Source organism: Mus caroli, unplaced genomic scaffold (genome assembly GCF_978045245.1).
Source record: "Mus caroli unplaced genomic scaffold, Mus_caroli_1 scaffold_10, whole genome shotgun sequence".
Classification (NCBI taxonomy): domain Eukaryota; kingdom Metazoa; phylum Chordata; class Mammalia; order Rodentia; family Muridae; genus Mus; species Mus caroli.
Window position 1 is genome coordinate 866360 of NW_028227265.1, and position 22227 is coordinate 888586.

The 22227-nt window shown below is 41.4% G+C and overlaps 1 protein-coding gene across 6 annotated transcripts in view; it reads right to left on the minus strand.

The window, feature by feature from the left end:
- Positions 1 to 22227, minus strand: part of Nrp1 (neuropilin 1) — a 146724-nt gene that overhangs the window by 81216 nt on the left and 43281 nt on the right. For all 6 annotated transcript variants that reach the window (XM_021169251.3, XM_021169250.3, XM_021169249.3 and 3 more), the window contains one exon: positions 4863 to 5044. In XM_021169251.3, coding sequence (XP_021024910.1) covers positions 4863 to 5044 — 182 coding nt within the window. The remainder of the gene's footprint in view (positions 1 to 4862; positions 5045 to 22227) is intronic.

A 22227-nucleotide genomic window follows, 5' to 3' on the forward strand; every position in this document is an offset into this window, starting at 1 on the left:
GTGTATGTAAGTGAAGGTGGGTCTGTATGCAGCAGCCAGAGATGCATGCAGATGACCTCTGCTATCTTTCCTTAGTGCCTCCACCTGGTTGTTTTGAGACAGAGTCTCTCATTTTTACTTGGACCTTGCCCAGGGCTCACAGATTTGTTAGACTGACTGGCCAGTGACCTGAGTCTGCCTCTCCAAGCATGTTCTATCCATCATGCCTGGCATTTTACTTTGGTGTTAGGGATCAAACTTAGATTCTTATATTTGTAGGAGAAGTGCTTTACTGAGTGAGTCATCTGCTCAGTCTGACACCGTTCTGAACCGAGTGGAAGTGCCCAAAGACTTGACATAACTTCTTAGACACCAAAGCCAGTTTTAGTGACTCACATGAATAAGCCTAGTTTCTATCTGAGGCTCTGGCAGCTCTTTGGGGGAAAATTAGTTGGCTATCACCTGAGTTAGATATTAACAGTTCAGGAGTGTAAGAGAACAGGCCTTGTTACCTGGACACAACACACCTGGCCTTCCAAAATGATTTGGCTTGTTAAGAATGCCTCCCAAACTTTCTTATATGGGCTCAAGCTATTCCATTCTGCCTCCAGATGTTTGATCATGGCTAAAAACTCATGAATTTGTTGCATTTCGTCAGGTTAGTTCTAGGTGAAGGTTTTCATTCCATTCTGAATGCTCTTGGAGCTTCTCAGGCAACAGTGATAATGTCAACTTGAGTTACAAATTTATAAGTAACATATGAAATGAAATATATACAAAATGAGTACCCTATATATCATATACCACAATTACATATCAACACAGTATATATTTCATATTAATTAAAATTGCATAGTTAATAAACAATAAATTCATGTATTGAATGAGGCACGACACTGGCAATCTTAGAATTTTACTTCCAAGATACAGTGTGTCTTTATGTCTCAAATTCCTCTCTAAGGAACAAACACTTGGTTAGGTCTTCTAAGGAAAAGTGCACAGAGAACTCCAATGCAGGTATTAATATCTTCTCCTGGGGAAGGTTAACATGCCTAGATGAGACTATGGTTCAATGAGACAAAAAAAGTTTGGCCAGCATTGACTCCACTTTCAGGACTACACAATTTTCAACATTTCCACAGTGTCAGGCCATATCATGTGCCCTTGGGAAGGGATTTCAGGCTGGTCACGGCTTGATATAGCAGAGAAATCTCAAGGGGTGACTGGAGAGAACTGGACTGAGCATCAGAAGATGAGGACTCCATTCCTGCCTTGGCCACTGACACTGTGGAGTCTCAGGCATCTCTAAGCCATCCTTGTTTTCACAGGGCTCTGAGATTTGGATTTGAAATAGAAAATGATAATTTCTCATTTTTGTTACTATACATCAAAAATTTTTATTTTGTTTTGCTATTTTATTTTAATTATTATTATTTTTTAATTTGGAGAGAGGGCCTCAGAGAATCAGACTAGCCTGGTGCTACTTGGTTTGTGGCAGAGGATACTCTTGAACTTATATTCTTGCCTTCATCTTTCAAGTGGTACTCAACCAACTAAGTAACATCCCTCTCTGATTTTTGTTAAATATATGGAGCCTTAATTAAATAGTCTGTACCAAGCACTGCCACTCAGCCTCTGACACTGAGGCCCATAGAAACTGCTCCAGACTACTTCAGTTGTGGAGCTGGTGGACCAGGCCAGCAGGCAGGACAGTGGAAGAATGATAGACTGGAGGTGTGTGTGTGTATGTGTGTGTGTGTGTGTGTGTCTCAGAGAAGGATCTTTAGATGAGTGTTGGGATACTGACCCAAAGTTCCAACATCTGGGAGAGCAAATGTAAAAGAACTTCAAGGCTCTGGAGAGAGAATCAGGGTGGTCTGAGGTGACCGGGGGGAAAGGTGAAGAGGGGCTAAGGCTGCCAGGTAGGACAGTCCTTGGTCTCAGCTCCTGGTATTAGGAATAGCAAATTCTCATACTTGTAATCCACTGCCTGAAAACCTCAAAGCCAGCATCTAAAAAATTAATTTCCTGGTTGCATTAAAGTATGATCAGTATAATTCGCATGTTTTTAGAAACTTTTGAAGTTGCTGAGCCCCCAAAGAAGTGCTGAGTTCTCAGAAGATCAGAAATCTATGAGTTCTGTATCATTAAATGACTTCTGAGGATTAATATATATTTACACATGTATTTTGTGAATATTTTTTTATGCAGACGATAGGTGAAATAGTAGAAATGTGGGTTTTTAAAATTTCTCAAATAGAAGCAACAGTGTTGGAAAATAAAGCATATGTTACATGGGGAAATGTGAAGATAGTAAGAGAATCATTGATAAATATATATTTGGATATATAGTACACTCTGTATAGATACTGTGTGTGCTGTATATAATGTATACACACAGAGGGCAACTTGGGAATGTGTACAGAAAAGTCAGGTTAGCCAGAAATGCTTCCCAAGAAAAGAGATTGGGGCCAGGTTTTCTAAAAGATCAAGTGCAATTTGGAAGACGAGAGAGCCATGAACCTTGAAGGAGTCAGTTCATTGGTAGTTGCTGTAACAGTTTTTCTCGAGCATAAATCAGTGGCAGGTGTCAGAATTACCTGTTTCTGTTTCATTTGAATCTGAAGGCCTCTGCTGGGTTCCACTGATGAGGAAACTGATACTCCAGTCAGCCACACCAACAGGCAGTGGAAGAAGTGAGTATCATACTCTATCAGTGATAGTCCTGGAGCAGGATGCTCAATGTCATAAGTCACAGTTAAAAGTTGCTGAGGGCAAAGGCTGCTCAGGCTCTGTCCAGAATCTAGCAGGATTGAACTTAACCCAGCAGGATAGGTTATAATGACAGGGGCTTGGTGGCCCATGGAGAGACCTCAAATAGGATTAAACTACATTGGCAAAAACACAATTTTGGTCTACTTGGTGGTTTGTGGCAGTCAACGTAGAAGGAAGATGTAATTTTCCAAGTCTGTTGAATGAAACTGAGGAGAATAGGGAACACGCTAAATACAGGGACTGACCAGAGAGTAGACTATTATAATAGTGCTTGGGGTGTGGGCTCTGATGGAGGATGATGAAGAATTCTCAAGTCAGTAGCCCCTCCTCCTCCCGTTCATAGCTCTCTCAACTACTTGCAGAACATTCAGAAATACTGAAAATAAAAGTCTGTTCTTACTCATTTTTCTGACACCTACTGTCTCTGATGATACCATGTGCAAGAAAGCAAGCACATGTGAATGTATGTGTGTATACATATAGATAGGTGATACCCTTTGGATAACAAGGCATACAACTTTCAGTGCAAGAAAACTTGGATCCATGTAATCAGGGGTTCATGTGTATGTGTGGGCTACAATCTTAGGTATTATTTAAAAAAAAATTTTTTTTTGAGACAAGGTCTCTCACTAGCTCATTAAGTAGGCTAGGACAGCTAAATAACATGTTTCAGGGGTCCTACTCTCTTCCCACTCAGCTCCCCATTCCTAGGATTACAGGCATACACCACAACATCTTGAGTTTTACAAGGGTGTTAGGAGTTCAACTCAGGTCTTTATGCTTGCAAGACAAGCACTGTACTGTCTGCCCAGTCCTGTGGTTACATATAATTATGCAAGAAGTTATTTCTACATGAGGCAGGGTCAGGCATCTTTGAAATGTAAAGAAGTCATATTAATGGTTTCCAAACTCCCAGTGGTTCCTCCTGGGCTCTGGTTCCATTGCTGACCTGGAATACCTTAGGTTTTAAACACAGTTGTTACTAGATTTTTTTTTCCCCCTCCTACTTAAACAGGCACTTTCTCCTACATTTCACAACATGTTCCAGAGTTAAACCACTGTTTGTGGATTGTTGAGAAATACAGGAGAACTTAGAATTTTACGTAGCAGCAACAAATTTTAATACAAGAGGAATCTGCAGTGGTCTCCAGATACTTCACAGTGCTATGCATTAACCTCTTTCAGATTGGATCTGGAATGTTCCCAGCTTGGTCTTATTAGAAGGTGGGGGACTTTTAGGGAAGTCATCTAGTCATTGTGTGTGTGTGTGTGTGTGTGTGTGCGTGAGAGAGAGAGAGAGAGAGAGAGAGAGATAGATCTTTGAGAGTGGTAATAAGATGGTAAGCATTCTGTTTTTATCAAGGGATGGCCACAGCCCCTCAAAATTGGAAGCCTATGAACTGTCAGACAAAAAAGGAAAGTATTAACCATAGATTTAAGGTAAAAGAGACTAATTGACCTAACTGACACAAAAGAATCAAACTTCATGACTGGTGATGTGGTTCAGTTGGTAGAGGGCTTGCCTGGCCTGTATGAAGCCTGGCCTGTATGAAGCTTGGGCCTCCAGCCCCAGCAAGGTATAACCTGTGTTTGGGCCACACAGCTGTGATCCTTGTACCCAGCAGTTGGAAGCAGAACCATCAGGAGTTCAAGGCCATCCTTGGCTAATAGCAAATTAGAGACCAGCTTGGGTTAGAGAGCTTGGAAGGGGATGGAGGGAGATAGAGAGGGAGAGGGAGAAGGAGAGGGAGGAGAGGGAATAAACCCCAGCAGCATTTTAGCCTATTTCTTAAAAAAAAAAAAGACTCAATGCCTTTTAGAGAATTCAATGTAATGCATTCTCTCTTTAATCAACACATTTCAGGGTGGTATCTTTTAAAAAATGTTATTTTTGAGTAGCTTTGATCCATTTCAAACACACTTCTGCCATACCATGGATGTATTTACCTCATTCAAAACATTTTCTAACATTTCTATAAGGGAAAAATCAAATTCTTTATGAAAGGATGGAGCCATGACCTTCATCTTTCTTTTCACATGATCCCTTGGGAATTCAAACAACACTAAAGAATCATTTAGTCATTCTTGCTCTTATGTAAGTTACTTACCTCTCTTGAAGATTTCATAGCGGATGGAAAACCCTGCCCCATGTGTCTCGTAGTCAGAGACAAATTTGATGAAGAGAAAGGGCCCTGAAGACACCACAGGAGAAGGTGCAATCTTCCCACAGAACTTCCCCCACAGGCGGCCACCTTCATTCTCCCCATCGATTACTTCCACGTAGTCATACCTTGCGAAAGAGAAAAGGAGGTGACGTGAGACAGAGAGGAAGGCCCTTTCAATTTCACATTTTGAGAAATGTAACAGCTGGTATGATCTGTCGGGGGGCGGGGTGGGGGAATGCACCATCTGCATTTACCACTCCTCAGTTCATGGGGACGAAACAGTGAAATGCAATAATTAAAATGGACTGCACTGCCTGTGCACATTATCAACAACACAGAACCATTGAGAATAATGGTGTCCATTATACTTGCAGACAATGTCAGTTAAAGTAACCAATTAACAAGAAAAAGCAAAATCTCTGAAGCACAATTCTCTATTATTAAGTAGTGTTGCTTTGTCTGTGGTAGGGGTGTCCTGTGCATAATGTGGGACATTCTTTTCAAACTGAGAGCTTCTCTTATGAATTCAGAATGTCCCCTTGGCTAGAGTGCCCCATGAACAATACTTTGATTTCTGTGAGAGACCTTCTAAACATATGGCCACAGAATAATAAACAGATTCTTCACTATTTAATGCCATTCTGCCCAACTCAAGTCTTCTGAGAAAGGACTCTCTCTTTAGCCACATTCAGTGGTTGAGACAGAATACCTCCCTGGCCTACACGAGTGTCACAAAGCATGATTTAAACTGAAAAAGGGGGGAGGGTATGTAAAACTGGAAAGTAACTTTGTTTATACTCACTAGTCAGAATCTTTAAAGGGATATTGTTGGAAAAAGAAACTCCACAATTGTGAAGTCATCAAGGAAAACCCAGGCTTGATCATTATGCTGACAGGACTAATGGTGAAAAGATCAGACTGGGTCATATGTGCTCAGAACTCAAGGATCTTAAAAAGGCAGAAAACGACCAGCAGAAAACACAGGTGTCCCTGAGTAGAGCAAAATTTCCATTGGTTTTATTTTTTAGTCTTTTTTTTTTGTCTTCCTTTCTTCCATTTTTAAAAATGTGTATGTGTGTATGTGTGAGGGTGTGTGTGTGTGTGTGTGTGTGTGTGTGTGTGTGTGTGTGTTTGGGTCAGAGGTCAACACTGGATATCTTTCTTTCAGAGCAATCCACTTTATTTTTTGAGACAGGCTCTCCTACTGAACCTGGAGTTCACTGATTAGGCTGGACCAGCTGGGTAGTGACTGAGCTCCAAGGCCCCCATCTTCACCTCCCAGTGCATGTGGTTACAGCTGCATACTGCCACACCTGGCTTTGTATGTGGTTGCTGGGGGTTTAAACTCTGATCTTCGTGTTTGTGCATTGAGCACTGTGCCCAGTGAGCCATCTTCCTATCCCTTCCATTCTTACTAAGCCACCACATAGGGGTCAGATAAACCTGATTGATTTGTCTTCATTTTTCTCCTAGAACTCACACAAAAACAGTTGCAACCCATTTATTTCAAACTTCAACTTGCTTTTAAAATCCTGGGCTATATTCATTTCAGGCCCCCAGGCTAAAATATGGCAGTCACATAAACTGTATTTGGCAATTTAAAAGAAATCAAGTGAAGGAAATTTTCATGACGACGGTGCAGTCGCTAACAAACCCTTCAAACTGCCAGGACCCATGACTTATGTCTACGGAAAACCCCTGGAGACAATCACCAGGATGATATCACTGGTTAGAGTGGACAGCTCAAGGCTCTCTAAATTAAAGATGACATTACCTCATCAGTTAAAACTGTCTGCCAGCTTTGTGTATCTCAAGAAGAAAATAAAGCTGGCATTGATGGAGCTAAGCATTAACATATGTGAATTATTGTCCAAACACCATTTCCTTTGTTGAGTCTGTTATTTCAGTAGTAATCATGGGGCCAGCTAACACCTCTAATATTACTGTCCCTTTGTGAAATGAGGAAATACATTGAGGACCTACTCCTTTCTCCATCCTGGCAGAGATGTTTTATAGTTAAAAGATAAAAGAGGAGGTGGAGGTAAGAGAGAGGGAGGATGAGGATGAGGAGAAAAATATATTTAAAACCCTAGCCAACTTGCAGAGTTAACAGCAGCCTTGGAAGAACAAGCCTGGACCCACCACAGCCTCTCCAACCAGTCTTTATGGAGTGATTCCTTTCATGTACTGCTCCACTGACAAGAAGAGCCTGCAGGCTCTGCCCTGTGCTTTCTTATAATCTAACTGTGATTTGAACTGCTTGCTGTGTTTGGTCTGGCCACTGAACACCCAGCTTTGCAATATAAGCTTTCACTCCAATCTTGACACGGTATGAATACTAAGCAACTAAATCCTGGTGCATGCTGCCTTCCAGGCACAAATAAGTGAGGTGGAGCAGGCACTGTGAAGAAGGAAGGGCATTTCTGTGGGAAGGGCTTTCTCCCAGGTATCAGAGTGCTCTGCTAACTATTGGCAGGGTATTGCAAGAGGGAAGAAAGTTAGTATTTTAATTCATACATTCTCTGGTAGTAAATACCAGGCCCTCCCCTTGGCAACCGTAAAAGCTATTTTTAAAAGTATGAGGGGTGTGAATTAGAATCCCTCCCTAGCAAGAGATAAGCCATAGCCAGTGCCAAGTTTAGGAAATTGAGTTATTCAGGGATACTATAGTCACATTTGGATGCTAGATGGCTGCTAGCATTTTAGCACTCCCTTCCAAGTACTACCCAATCAGGTCCAAGCAATATAAGAAATGAGGTTCTTGCACACATGCACTCATTCAGGAGAGCGGATCCTGCCCAAGTTGTAAGAGTAACATCACCAAAGAAGGGAAAAGGAGACAGCTTGAATCTCCCTCTGGAATTGACACCAGCCCTGCTCCCCATCGTTTTCCCTGTCAGACACCATGCGCAGAATGAAGCTGGTGGTCCAGTTTCCTTCCCCAGAACACCAAGGCAACTTACCCAGGCTTCACTGGCCTTGTGCCCAGGATCTCAAGTTTGCAAATTTTGACACTACCACCCCTCCCCACCCCCCAAAAGGCTGTGCATTGCTCTGCTGCTGCTGCCAGAGAGGCAACCACCCTTGCTTGATTGGATTGTGAGGATCCTGAGCTGAGACACATGGCCCTGCAGATTGAGAGAGGGGAGAGAGAGAGAGAGACAGACAGACAGACAGACAGACAGACAGACAGAGATGACAGAGAGACAGACTTGTTTGGCTCCAGCAGCTAGGTGGAGCCTTGAAAACTTACAAGAGGAATCTAAATCATGAAGCCACAGATAAAGCTCCCCCAAATCAACTTATCCTGCTCTGGAAAATGGATGTTCCAGATGACTAGGGAAGGGGTCATCCTTCTACCTGGGGATTCAGGAAGCAGGGCCCTTCTGTCCCTGTTTATAGTGTCACGTCTAAGTGATGTGGCCCCTTGCTTATCAAAAAAAAAATGTAAACTTTGTCTTGAGATTCTGAATCACTAGCCTTGAATTCATGGTTTGCTCTTAATCCTCCCATGTTTTAAATGTTAGATTTACAGGTGTGAGACACCATGTCCAGCCTAGGGAGTGTAAATTTACAGTGGATTTTTTAAAAAAAATGATTCATAAGGCAATCAACCCTTTTGGGTGGACATTCTCCCTCTATTGAACCCTCTACCTTCAAAGTCTTCCCTGTGTGATTAAGGTGGCTGACCAGATATGTATTTCCTGGAAAAGCAACACAAAGATCCATGTAGTCTTCTGCAATTAAAAGAGATAGTCCCTGTCTTAGTCAGAGTTTCTACTCCTGCACAAAACATCATGACTAAGAAGCAAGTTGGGAAGGAAAGGGTTTATTCAGCTTACACTTCCATACTGATGTTGATCACCAAAGGAAGTCAGGACTGGAACTCAAGCAGGTCAGGAAGCAGGAGCTGATGCAGAGGCCATGAGGGATATTACTTACTGGCCTGCTTCCCCTGGTTTGCTCAGCTTGCTTTCTTATAGAATCCAGGACCACCAGGCCAGGGGTGGCACCACCCACAATGGGCTGAGCCCTCCCATTTTGAGCACTAATTGAGAAAATGCCTTACAGCTGGATCTCATGGAGGCATTTCCTCACCTGAAGCTTCTTTCTGTGTGATAACTCCAGCTTGTGTCAAGTTGACACAAAAACCAGCCAGTACAGTCCCACAGGTGCTGAGTTCCAGGGTGACAGCTGACAGATCTTTCCTTGACTGTTCTTGGCCTTAGAATCTAAGCCCTTTACAAGTCATAGTCCTTTGTCTGCATTAATCCCCCAACCTTACTCTACCTGGTGAAATATCTCTAATCCTATTCATCCATGAAAAAAAGAAAGATTTCCTTCTAAAAATTCCTGCAAGAATGGCGATGGTATGCAGGCCATAGTGGTGCATACTTTTAATCCCAGCATTTGGGAGGAAGAGGCTTGATGGATCTCTATGAGTTCCAGGCCGGATTGGTCTATAGAACCAGTTCTGGGACAGCCAGGACTACTATATAGAGAAACCCTGTCTCAAAATAAATAAATAAAAATAAAAAAGGAATGGCCAAGGGATAATTTCTCTTTTCCTTCTGGAAGGCTTAGTTTATGGTTTTAGAAACATGACCAACTAGAGCAGAAAGTGCCTGAGTAATGAGCAAACTGAGTCACCGAAGAATGGCTCCCGGCACTTCAGAGGTACATAGAATGAATGGATGAGGAACAAGCCACACTTATGCTAGGTTATTTCAGGAGACTACAGATGACCCCTGGTGCTGTGGAGGAGCCACTATTTGATGGAAAGCCAGTCCTCTATGGGACATTTTCTGATACAGAGAGCTACTGTGACCAGATATTATCTCCCTCTACCTGGCTTTCACCCACCCTGGAGCTGGTAGGAAGAGAGACTCTCTTGGTGTTTGTCTTTCTGACCTTCCAACAGGATCATCCCTCCACCCCTGACAAGGGCACCAAGGAGAAATCTGATCCCCAACATTGCTCCCTCCCTAAACTGTGAAGGATCACCGAGAGGCCAAATCACAACTTAAGCAATAAGTTTCTGTGTAGTGTTGGGGTCTTTTGAACAAGGCTTTAGAATCATACCCAACATCCTGTAAAGTATTGCCCAATTCCCATCTAAGAATGACCTGAAACATGCTTCAGAAAAGAACAAATCTCCCAGAGAATTAGGAAGAGCATTAAAAACACTTGGTGGAGAAGCTACACATGTTTGTCTGCATGTGGGCTTGGAGCAATTTCATGTGACAGCCATTCCCCAGTAGTTCTGGCTGACTTCCAACGTCCTAAACAAGACATTTGAACAACCTTATTATGGTCATAGCCCTCTTTGGTAGTTAAAAAATAGAATTATTTTTAGAAATCCACTTTAAGGAAACAGTCTAGAACAGTATTAAATATTTACATACATTCATATTATGAGGTGGTTATTAATGTTTTCAGCAATTGCATGTATGTGGTGTGTATATGTAAATGTGAGTGTCTTTGCTTGTTCATGCATGAATGGAGGGCAGAAGTTGATGCTGGGTGTTCTCCTATACATCTCTCTCACTGAACCCAGAACTTATTGATTTGTCTCGACTGGCTGGCCAGAAAGCTTCAAGGATCCTCCTGTCTCTGTCCTCAGTGCTGGGCTTACAAGCTCCATCTTAGGTACTTTTCTATTGCTGTAACAAAACACTATGACTAAAGTAACTTGTAAAAGATGGTATTTAATTTGACTTATGTTTTCAAAAGATTAGAGTCCATGATGGTGGAGTAAGGGCATGGAGGCAGGAGCAGCTGAGAGCTCACATCTGGATCCACGAGTGGGAGACACAGAGAGCACACTGGGAATATCATGAGTCTTTTGAAACTTCATGGTACCTCACAGCCTGTCTCCAGTGACACACCTCCTTCAATAAGACCACACCTCCTAGTCCTTCCCAAACAGTCCTACCAAACTAGGGGCCAAGTATCCAAACATATGAGTCCAGGGAGGCCATTAACATTCAAACTACCACAGGCTCAAATCACCATGCCCAAATTTTACATGTATATTGGAAATCTGAACATGGGCCCACATGTTTGTATAGCAAGGACTTTACCAGCTGAGCTATTATCCCAGTCCCCAGAATTTTAATAACAGGTAAAATGTGTATGCTGTGAGGAATGAGAGGAGTCTACATAGAGAGTGTAGACTCAGTTCTAATTCATTTACAGAACAAGAAGAAAATATGTCTAGCACTGGATTATATACTGATCTATTGGGTGGTAGATGGCTCATGGCAGAGCTTGCAGAAGACATGGGTTCAATTCTCATCACCCATATGGTACTCATGATCACCTGTAATCCCAGTTCTAGGAAATCCAACAGGCATGTATGTGGTACACATACATGCATTCAGGCAAAACATTCAAATGTTAAAAAAAGATTATGTGCCTTACCCATTTCTGCATCTTTAAATTTTTCTCTTTTATTACCATTATTATTATTTTACTATGGACAAGAGGTTTTTATAATCAGATAAAGTTAGTGTGTAAAGCACTGCCTGTGTAGAAAACAACAAAGCACTGTGTTTGCCTACCCAGCAACTTTATATTTCTTGGCTAGAAAATGTTATCATTAAGATGTTTTATTTGAAAGTAAATCAAGGACTTTGCTTTTTTTTTTTTTTTTTCTTAAAAATAGACCACTGAATCAATTGAGATTCTCTGTGTGATTTTTTAAATAAGTTAAAGGAAATTATATTTGACTTCTTACTTTATGAAATGCTGGCCACACTGCCTGATATTGTCCAATAACTTCTACACACTGCAACATGTTCTCTTACTTGACTTACCTTATTTGGTCTTTGTGGGGATGAATTAGCAGTGGAGTAATCCCAGAAGAACCCAGAGTTGGGGCCCTGTGAGGTGGTATCCATGTCCACTCAGTGCTTGCTGTCTGTTGTGTTACCTGATCCCAGTAGCCATCCTCCTCTCTGGGCATGAGCATAACAGATAGGCAGGTACATGTGTGTAAGGTATGTGTGGAGAAAAGATGTCAGCCTCAGCTGTTGTTCCTCAGGAGTAGTCTACCTTGTTTTTAGTTATTTTGTTTGTTTATTGTTGCTTTGAGATATAATCTCTAATGGCCTGGAGCTTTGAGATATAATCTCTCATGGCCTGGAGTTCACCACATGGCTGGGCTAGACATCACCCCAGCACACACTACCAGACAGCTGCTCTTGTTATACCTTTCAAACATGTTTTCTGGAAGTGTTTTGTCTTTGTGCCATAACTAACCATTCCTAGTAATTTGTTGTTTCTTCCCCTGGTTACTGTTGTTTAAGGGTGCCTCTAAGTCTTCATTAGTTTTTCTTTTTAGAGTTATACAAATATTTTCATGTTAGCTTTCCACAGCTCTAACAAGTTCCTGATATATCCAACTTCTTATCATTATTGGTGGTAGTGGTGGTGGTATGTGTGTGTGCACATGTGTATGTGTGCATTGAAGCCAGAGGTCAGTTTTGGATATTGTTTCTCAAGTACTGTGTACCCTGGTTATCAGTGTCCTGGGTCCTGCTGATTCAGCTACTCAGGCTGATCAGTTGATCAGGCCCAGGAATCCACCTGTCATTGTATCCTCAGTATTGGAATTCCGAGCACATGTCACGGAGGCTGGCTTTTTATGAAGTTCTGGGAACAGAACTCAGATTCTCATGGGGGCATGACAAGGACTCTATCTGCTGAATTAGATTTCCCAGACTCTGAGACATCCAACCTTTAAAGTGCAAAGGTTACATTAAATTCACAACTTTGGAGTTTATGTTGGAATTGGCCCTTTGGGTTTAGGGCCTGTGGCAAGCATGCATCACAGCCGAGAACCCGATGAAGTAAAGCAGCTCTTCTCATGGCCACGAAGCAAGGAGAGAACAAGAAAGAAGTTCTGGGATATTTCTTTCAAAAGCACAGCCCCATGTTCCTGTGAACTGAGAATCCTATACAAGTACACACAACTCCCTTTTAAAGGCCCACTGTCTCCCAGAGTTTCAAATGAGGCCTTGGGGAGACACTCAGGATGAAAATCAGCGCAATTTTAGTGAGACCAAAGGCAAGAGTGTGCAAAGAGAGATGGTGCATTCCCACCGTCCAGGGAGCCAGCTAGGCTGAAAGTGACTGTGGTCCTCCTGCCATTCTGGCCTTTATGATGAGAATCAAGTTCAGCTGGACAGTGGGAACAAATCCACATGGATGCTGGAGAATAGTGAGGGTGTAGCAGTCTGACTTTAAATTTGGTCAGCTCAGCACATTAGGGAGGGACTGAAACAGGTTCCCCTTTCCTCATAGTGACTCAGGGGGAAGGTCTTCTGAAGACAACCTGGGTGATAATGCCCCCAGACTCAGACCACAAAGGAAGCCTCCTGCTAAGGGCCCTGTTGAGTGTTCCCAAGTCTCTTCCCAGAAACAGAGGCACACTATAACAGGGCTGCTTCCTCCCAACTCCTAGCCTGCAACACAACATCCATTCAGAAGTCAGAGTCACCCTGGAGACAGTTCCATTTTATGACATCATCGTGATCCCTGTAAAGTTCTTTTCTATATTCATAAACAAATGTTTCCTTCTTAAAGCATTTCCCCCTGTATCCCTTTCTTTCCATTTATTGCTCATCTACCAACCCACACACCTATCAACTGAGCTATTATCTATCATGCTAATCTATTATCTATATATCTACCTATCATTTATCTATTTTTATCATCTCTTTATCAATCTACTAATCAATATCATATCAATTAAGCTGTTATCCTTTGTCATTTAATCTATTATCAATGTATCAACCATCTACTATGAAGCTATCATTAACCAACCAAGCTACCTATCGGTCTGTTCATCTATCTATTTATCTCAACTATTTAACATTCACCCACCTATTCACCCATCCACCCATCCACCCATCCACTTCTCTAGCTTCCCTACTGTATATATTCTGTGTTTAGAATCAAGGTTGAACACATCAGTTTTTTTTTTTTTTTTAGGGCTCATTTTTTCTTGGTGTGACAATTAGTTTGTATTCTCTTTTTCTGGTAGGTTTTTCAACAGACACCCTATATCAAAGTTCTTAACCATAGATAGCTTTGTGATGTCTATTACAAGATTTATCCATAAACCATGTGCTTATGCATATTTGTGTCATGTAAAATGCTGTCAAAAGTAGCCATAGCACAATGTGACTTAGCTATCTTTGACGTTGGGAATGCTGCTGAGAAGGACAGTAATAGTTTAGTAGCATTTTTCTATCTCTACAATTCATTTCTTGGCAGTCTTATCACCCCAGATCAGGTCCCATCTCTGAGTAGATCAAGGTATACTACAAACGAGGCACATATTTAAGGGTAGGTTAGGATCTCTTTCATTGCCTAGATCCAGAAGAGCACAATGCTGAAAGATATAGGCAACCTAGAAATTAGGGTCATCATTTCACCTCTCCTCTCCTCTCACCTCATCTCACTCTTACCTCACCTCTCCTTGCCTCTCCTCACCTCATCTCATCTCACCCTCAGCCACTTTATCCTTACATCTCTTCTTCTCTCCTAGAAAATTTCATGTGTCAATTAGTTGTGGCATTGTTCCTGTCAAAGACTCACTCAGTGTTACTCTTGAGCTCAGCCATGGGCTTTCTAGTGAGTCTCCTTCTGAGTAATTCCAACATCAAAAAGCACTTTAACACTTTTCTCTTGACTCACGATGAGTTTTAGGAAATGTCTCTTACTTAGTTTTGTTTCCTGCTGCTGTGATAAGGTACTCTGGCAAAAATAGCTTAAGGGAGGACGGGTTTATTTGGCTCATGATTCCAGATTCCAGTCACAATGGCAGGCACTTTAGAAAACTGGTCACATTGCATCCACAGTCATATGCAAAGAGCAATGAATTAAAGAATGCGTGCTTGTTAGTGATTAAATCACTTTTCCCATTTTTAGACAGTTCAGAATACCTGGCCTACGGATTGTTGCCTCCCACAGTGAGTGGGTCTTCTCTCTTAAATAAATATAATCAAAATAACTCTCTCACAGATATATCCACAGGTTATCTTAATCTAGATAAACTCAGACTTCCTTCCCAAGTGACTCTGGATTGTGTGACTTTGTCACTTTGACAAAATTAATGTCACCACTTTATGTAATTATAACACGTAGCAGGTTCTTTAATAATTGGGTAAATCTCATGAACCTAACTTTAAATATTAAAATTTTAACCTATCTGTACTAATAGATGGTATGCCTGAGTTAAGAGTCTCAGATCCCATGGTCAAGGCTTGGTGTGTTCAGAATCTCAGTGCTGGGTGGAGCAGAGATCCAACAGTATCTCTGAAGCTCCTTAGTTACCCAGCTTGACTGAATTGATGAGATTCAGGTTCAATGAGAGACTGTGCCTCAACAAATAAAGTGTTTGAGCTGGAGAGATGGCTCAGCAGTCAAGAGCACTTGTTGATGTTGCAAAGGACAAAAACCAATTGTTTGATTCCCAGTATATACATGGTACCTTCCAACCACTCAAAACTCTAGCTCCAGGAAATCTGATGGTCTCTTCTGGCTTCTGATGGCATCAAGCACTCACATGGTGCACATGCAGGTATGAATGAAGATTTCTGGAAAGAGGCTGTGTTTGTAGAGGCCAATTGACTGATTAAAACCTCAATGACTATGGAAAGTTTGGAAGCTTGCAGGTCTCTCCTAATTCCAGTCTGTCTTGTCTTTCCTTAGCTTGTTAAATAGCCATTTGTTTGCGCCTTCCTCTCTGTTACTAACCTACTACACTGATTATAGGTTAAAAAACCTTTTGATTAACAAACTTAATAAACCCTAATTCCCCACCAAATAAGTAGCTAGTCATCAGATACCATCTGAGAGGGATTTCTCTGCTGTTATGTAAGTGCCACTGATGTATTTTTAAAATCCCTTGATTTCTGACTTTATTTTTTTCTGTTACTCTGAAACTTCACAAAACTGTGTCAATGCTGGAATATGGATTTGGGGTAACCTAAATCTGTGTTTGGGGTATGGCTACTTAAATTTGACCTCATAAACCATTCCTCTTTACATTTTTGGGTAGACACAGCACAGCACTCATATACAGAAGTGATGTCAATGTGCTATACTTGGTGTGGGTCCAGGAGCCTTCAGGTGCCGCTTCCAGAGAATAGGGAGACAGGACTGGACTGAGCCACTGTCTTCAGAGGAATAAAAAACAGCAACCTAAGATTGTTATGACACATCTAAGATGGGAATATAATAATAACTTAAATGAAAAACAGTAATTCATGGGCTGAGGATGCAGTTCAATTGGGAGACTATGGAGCATGCATAAAGTCCTGGGTTTCATCAAAGCTTGGAGCATTGCACAAAACTGGCTGCAGGAGTGGATGCCTGTAACCTTGCCACTTTGAAGGTAGTAGATTCATGAGAATAACTGAAGAGTTCAATGTCACTTTGCTCTACATAGTGAGTTAGAGACTAAGACTACATAGCAAGGTCATTTATCAAAATCCCCAAAGAATTCAAAATATGTAGAATAAAATAATGACCAAAGTTATATTTTTAATAGGAAATACTTGGAGTTTAAGTTTCTGTCTGTGTGGAATTTCATGTCATAATTAAGATTTATTGGCATGCTAGATTGAAGAAAAACCTTTACATGAGCAAATGCTTGTTGCATTAACTCAGACTCCAAATGCTTGCATTTTGGAGGGACATTCAAGCACACCTCTCTTGGAGCAAGTGTGCTGAAGAAGAAACAGCATCTCTTAGCATTAGGCTCACAAAATTTGGTGTTCTAGTTCTAAATTCACATGATTTGTATTACAATAAATTCAGTTTCCAAGGAGAACATCCACCTGGAAGACATTAGCATTTATAACTTGAGAGAGAGAGAGAGACAGAAACAGACAGAGACAGACAGAGATGCATATATATATATATATATATATATATATATATATATATATAGAGAGAGAGAGAGTTGAAAGAGTTGGTTCTCTCCTGTTTTGTGGGATCAGGGGATCAAACTCAGTCATGAGATCTTGCACTTTACCCACTAAACTACCTTCTAACCCCTCCATTTATTCTTTAAGACTGAGTCTCATAGAACTCAAGCTGGCCTAAACCTCTACTTAGCCAAGCATGACTTTGAATTTCCCATCCTCCTATCTCTTCCTTAGGACTGCTGGGACTATACATCTGCACTGTCATGTCCAGTTTATACAGTGCTGGGCTTCATACACACTAGGTAAGTACTTTGCCAACTGAGTCACAGTGTTAGTCCCCCTCATGCCTCTAAGATTTTAAACATATAAAATAATGTCCTAGACTGCTCAGCTTTCTAATCTGCACTCGTGTGAGCACCACACACACACACACACCCCTCTTGCACTAATGCACTTGCCAGTTGAGTTCCTTCACCTGCAGGTATTATGAGTACCTCTCCAAAACAATGTAGAACCCTTAGCCCCACCTACATTGGGCCACACTCTCGGAACAATGGTATACATTTTGCCTCCACAGTGACAATCAAATTTAAACAATTTCTATTCAAGTCTAGTCCATATTTATCTGCATATGAAGAATAGATATGCTGATTCAGCGTGAACTAGTTTTGGATGCACACACAATAAGGCAAAACTGTGTCCTCTAGTCACCTTTTAGAAAGAATTCCCCACTGACCATCTCATGCCTATGTATAACTAACTAAGCAGGCATATGATTAAAATCAGATGTGTTGTGGGTACCTTGCAGTAGAGACATTATTTTATAATTTCATTAATTAAAATAGAGAATTTCCCAAATTATCTTCTTAGTAACCATCCCTTTTCCACCAACCTCATAGAGGGAAGCCCTAAACAATAATTGGCTCCTTGAGTATCTTTATTCGTGTGGTCTGGTGTCTTGACACTGAATCTCTCTTTAATCTGTACTATTCTTTTGCTCCAAATAAAGTTACCTGGAGTCTCTTGCAAATCTGCATTATCTCTTATTTTCAGTTCTTGAAATACGCATCCAAGAACCCAGAAACACCTAGCCCAGAATCTGACCTCCGGTAACTAAGTGTTTTCATTGATGTACCAGATTGACTTAATGATTTGCAGTTGGATTCCTGCTATTAACAGAAAAAGCTCCCTGTACTGGGATGGGTGGGAGCCCAAGGGAGCAGCATCCAGCCTGGAAGGCAGTGCCTCTGGCTTCAGAAAAATCCTAATCCTCAATTTAGTCTTAATTCTTTAGAAAGAAGAAATAAAGCCATAATTCTTTTTCAAACTTCATGACCCAATGTGCTAATTTTAAGAGCTTAAAAAAAATCCTCCTGATTAATTAGTAATTATTCACTGGGGATCAAGAGAATTTGCTAATCAGAGCTGCAGGAACTACAGTTGGCAAATACTTGCATCTTTAAAGTTTTTTTTTTTTTTTTTGGTTTTTCGAGACAGGGTTTCTCCTCTAATAATTACCTTGCAACCCTTTTTAGTGCCAAGTAGGCGGGATTATTCTTATTGTAGTAAAATTCTGCAAACAGCCAACCATCTTTTCTGAATAAGAATAGAGAGCAAAAGAAAAAAGATGGGTGGAAGTGGGAGGGAACTAACACAGATTAGAAGCTTCTTTCAATGACACTGCTTGGTAGAGCTGAATTTAAGGATGGTGGTGGACTTTGACTCAGTCAGTAGTGTGATTTGCAGAGTAGAGAGAGCTCAGAATGTAAAAGGATTGCAACAAAAGCACCAAGGACCTGAGTCCAAAACCCATGTGAAAAAGCTGGCACATTGGTATATGCTTATAATCCCAGCACCAGGGAGGCAGATGCGAGGATCCCGGATGCTTGCCAGCTAGTCAGTCTAGCATAGCCAGCCTAGCAAAATCAGCAAGTTCCAGACCAGTGAGAGACTGTGTCTCAAATTGAGGTGGTGGTGCCTGAGTAAAGACACCTGAGGTTGGCCTCTGGGGTTCACAGGCACACACACAGACATACACATGCACACAAGCACCCAGAGGCGCAGACAGACAGACACAGAGAGAGGGAGTGAGGGAGAGAGAGAATAAGAGTGTTTTGCATTGAGCAGTCACTACACTAAGGATAACTTACAGTCTAAGCATTGAAAAAAATATAGACCTCAGCCCAGAAGAACTTTAGATCTAGGTCTAATGAGTGTATGAAGTGAGAGTGAAACACACCTAAGGGAAGCAGATCAATGGGACAGAGCTTCTCTCCTTTATCCCTAATGTCTAGTGAAAGCATCATAGTACTGGGCGAAACAAAGTCAGAAGGTAGGTTTATCAGCTACACACTATCGGGCCACTGTGGTATGCATTCAATATGTCTTAGTCAGTTCATAACGCAGTCAAAAAACTCAGCTAGCTAATTAGAAAACTCTGTCATCTAGAGTCCTCGTGACAACCTGCAAACTGTTTGGCAGCAAAATCCCAGGGGCTGTCCAGAGGTCCAGCAGGTAAGGCTTTGCTTTGCAAGTATGAATGAAGGCATGAGTTTGAGACTCAGAACTCATACACACAAACATCACACACACACACACACACACACACACACACACACACAGGCCTAGTGTTACTCATCTGTAATCCCAGTGCTGTAAAGGTAGAGACAAGAGGATCCCTGGGGCACACTGGCCAACAAGTCTAGCCTACTTATAGACCCTGACTCAAAGGAGATTATTCCTAAAGAAAATGTCAGCTAGTCTCCACACACAAGCACACCTGTACACACACATGCACCTATACACACGTAAGCATGCATATCACATACACCTGTACATATACCTGTACACATACATACTTACATCTTACATACATTCACACGAGTGCACATATCTAAGATTATATATCACATACATGATATATATGCCATATAATATATCACATATCATACATAATATATGATATAAATCTCACTGGTTATTGTCTGATAAGCTTATATGATTTTTTCTATTGACTTCCTTTACAGACTAATTGGTTTTATCCACTTCAAGCCCTTAATTATTTTGGATTTGGAACAATCTTAGGGGAGAAGGTGGGATTTGAATACCTCTTGGTGGCCTTATGATTGATAGAGACATGAAGGAGTAATTGTATGTTCAGGAGAAGACAAGCATTGGCCTTAACCTCACAGGTCTCACTGGACAGAGCAGGGCACTGTCCTAGGTGAGTTTAACCATCTGGTCACATAAAAGGCTGGCCTGCTGAGACAGCTTCTATGATCTCAGCACAGATGTAGCTCAGTGAAGAGGACATAGACCTCCTATACCCCAATCCAAGGGGCTCCCCAGACTCCAATGTCTTTACAGCCAGCTTCATAGAAAGGAAAAGGGAAATTGTTCAAGCCAGCATAAAGCGTGTTTCCACATACACACTTCTCCCAAGCACAGCAGAAGGTAGATAAAGGTGTGAATATCCCCTGCTCATCACAGTGCCGGTTCACCTGTGTAAACAAGACATTAGGTTACAGGGCAGAGCCACGCTGGGCTTCTTTACAGAAACACATGTTCTGTAATGTAAGGAGATTTTTCTTTTTTTTTTTTTTTTTTTAACTGTAAGTGATTGAACTTGCCTCTCAACTTCAGCACCCCAATTTCTTTGAACTCTTCAGTAGAGGGCTAAAGTTGATTGTGGTTTGTGAGCAAAAGTTAATGGAGAGAATTCGGATGTAGGAAGAGTCTCAGGAGAAGGTTGAGTGTAGAGTGTTTGCCTAGCATGTGTGATACTTTAGGTTCCATCCCCAGCAGCACATCATGGTACAAATTCATGACCCAAGCCCAGAAGGAACCAAGCAAAGGATCAGAAGTTCAAGGTTGTCTTCAGTTATTTAGTATGTGTGAAGTCAGCCGTGGCGACATGGAACTTTGTCTCAGAAGTGATGGCCAGAAGTGATGGCTGCCAGGACTGTATTCTACAAAGGACAAAATTGAATTACATGCAGCTCTTATGGATGGGACAAAACTTCATGTTCAGTTAGATGAGGAACAATCCTTGCCTTCCTCATGAAAGGCTGAGCTCATTTTCAGGACTGAGCAAAGAGTCGGCTGTGCCAAGGGCCCACATCTCATTTGAGAGGGCTACCTTAGGATTGGGGAATTGTACAGCTTTGCTCAGATTCCTACTGGAAGAGGACACTCCCTGTGTGTAGATGGGTCCCTCTCCTCTTTGATGTCCTGGTATTAATTCTATACCTTCCTTACTCTGTGATGTCTGTCTACTTCTTCAGTAGATATGTTTTCAGAATTTCACAGACCAGCCACCATTTGTCCTAAGACCACATCCCAAACTGTTGTCACTGTTTACTTCTCCGTATTAGTCTGTTATGTTGTTGTTGTTGTTGTTGGTGGTGGTGGTGTGTGTGTGTGTGTAAGAGAAATATTTACCCATCAGGTTCATTACCCAGCTCCTAAAAGTAAAGAAACAACACCAAGTGAAGAAAGAGCTGCTCAGATGCTCAGTGAGTGTTGATGGTGGAGAGCAGTCCAGAATTGCTCCACAGTCTAGCGAATTCATATTCTCCACATGAATTCCCCCTGTGTCCTACACTATCTAGCTTCTGTCTTTTTCATTGACTATCCCTGGGCAATCCAGGGAATCTTGTAGCAGGAATGAAGACTTTCCCATCAGGCTTGGAGTGAGGACCCAGAAAGTCAAGTGAAATGCAAGGCTGAGGACGGTTGTCCTGGTCTACCACAGACTGACCCACAAGCCAGACGGCCACAGACTAATGCTGCCTGGTGATTTTTATCAAGCAGTTTCCACGTCTAATTTCAGGGTTGGCTTGCTAAAGCCAAAGAATTTCACTTGTTCCATTGATTTCTATCTTTTTTTTTCTTTTACAAGCCAGGCATGCCAGCTAAGAACTCTGCATTCTTGATGGAAAGGGATCCTATGTTCATAACTAATGTGCATGTTGAATTTCCTCTTATGCAACTATATAGTATCAAGGCAAACTCGGTGACTCCTTTAACATTTCTTTCTGTGTGTAATACAGTAGATTATCACTGTGCTGTGAAAATGTCATTGATTCAAGACACTTTCCTTAATGACCCAGATTGTAATAATTCTCCCCTCGGACATAGGCAAAATACCCATTTTCACTAATTAGACACACTCATAACCTTCATAAAATTTTAACCTTTAAACAGCCTTTTGTAAATTTAGAAGTCATGTGGTCTTCATATCAATTACTTCTGAAGGAATTCCCCCTAATTATATGCTGACGAATATACACTTAGAAACACAGGTTAACAGTTCAAAGACTTCCAAAGCAGAAGTAATACAGGATTTGGTAGTCATTAAAAATAAT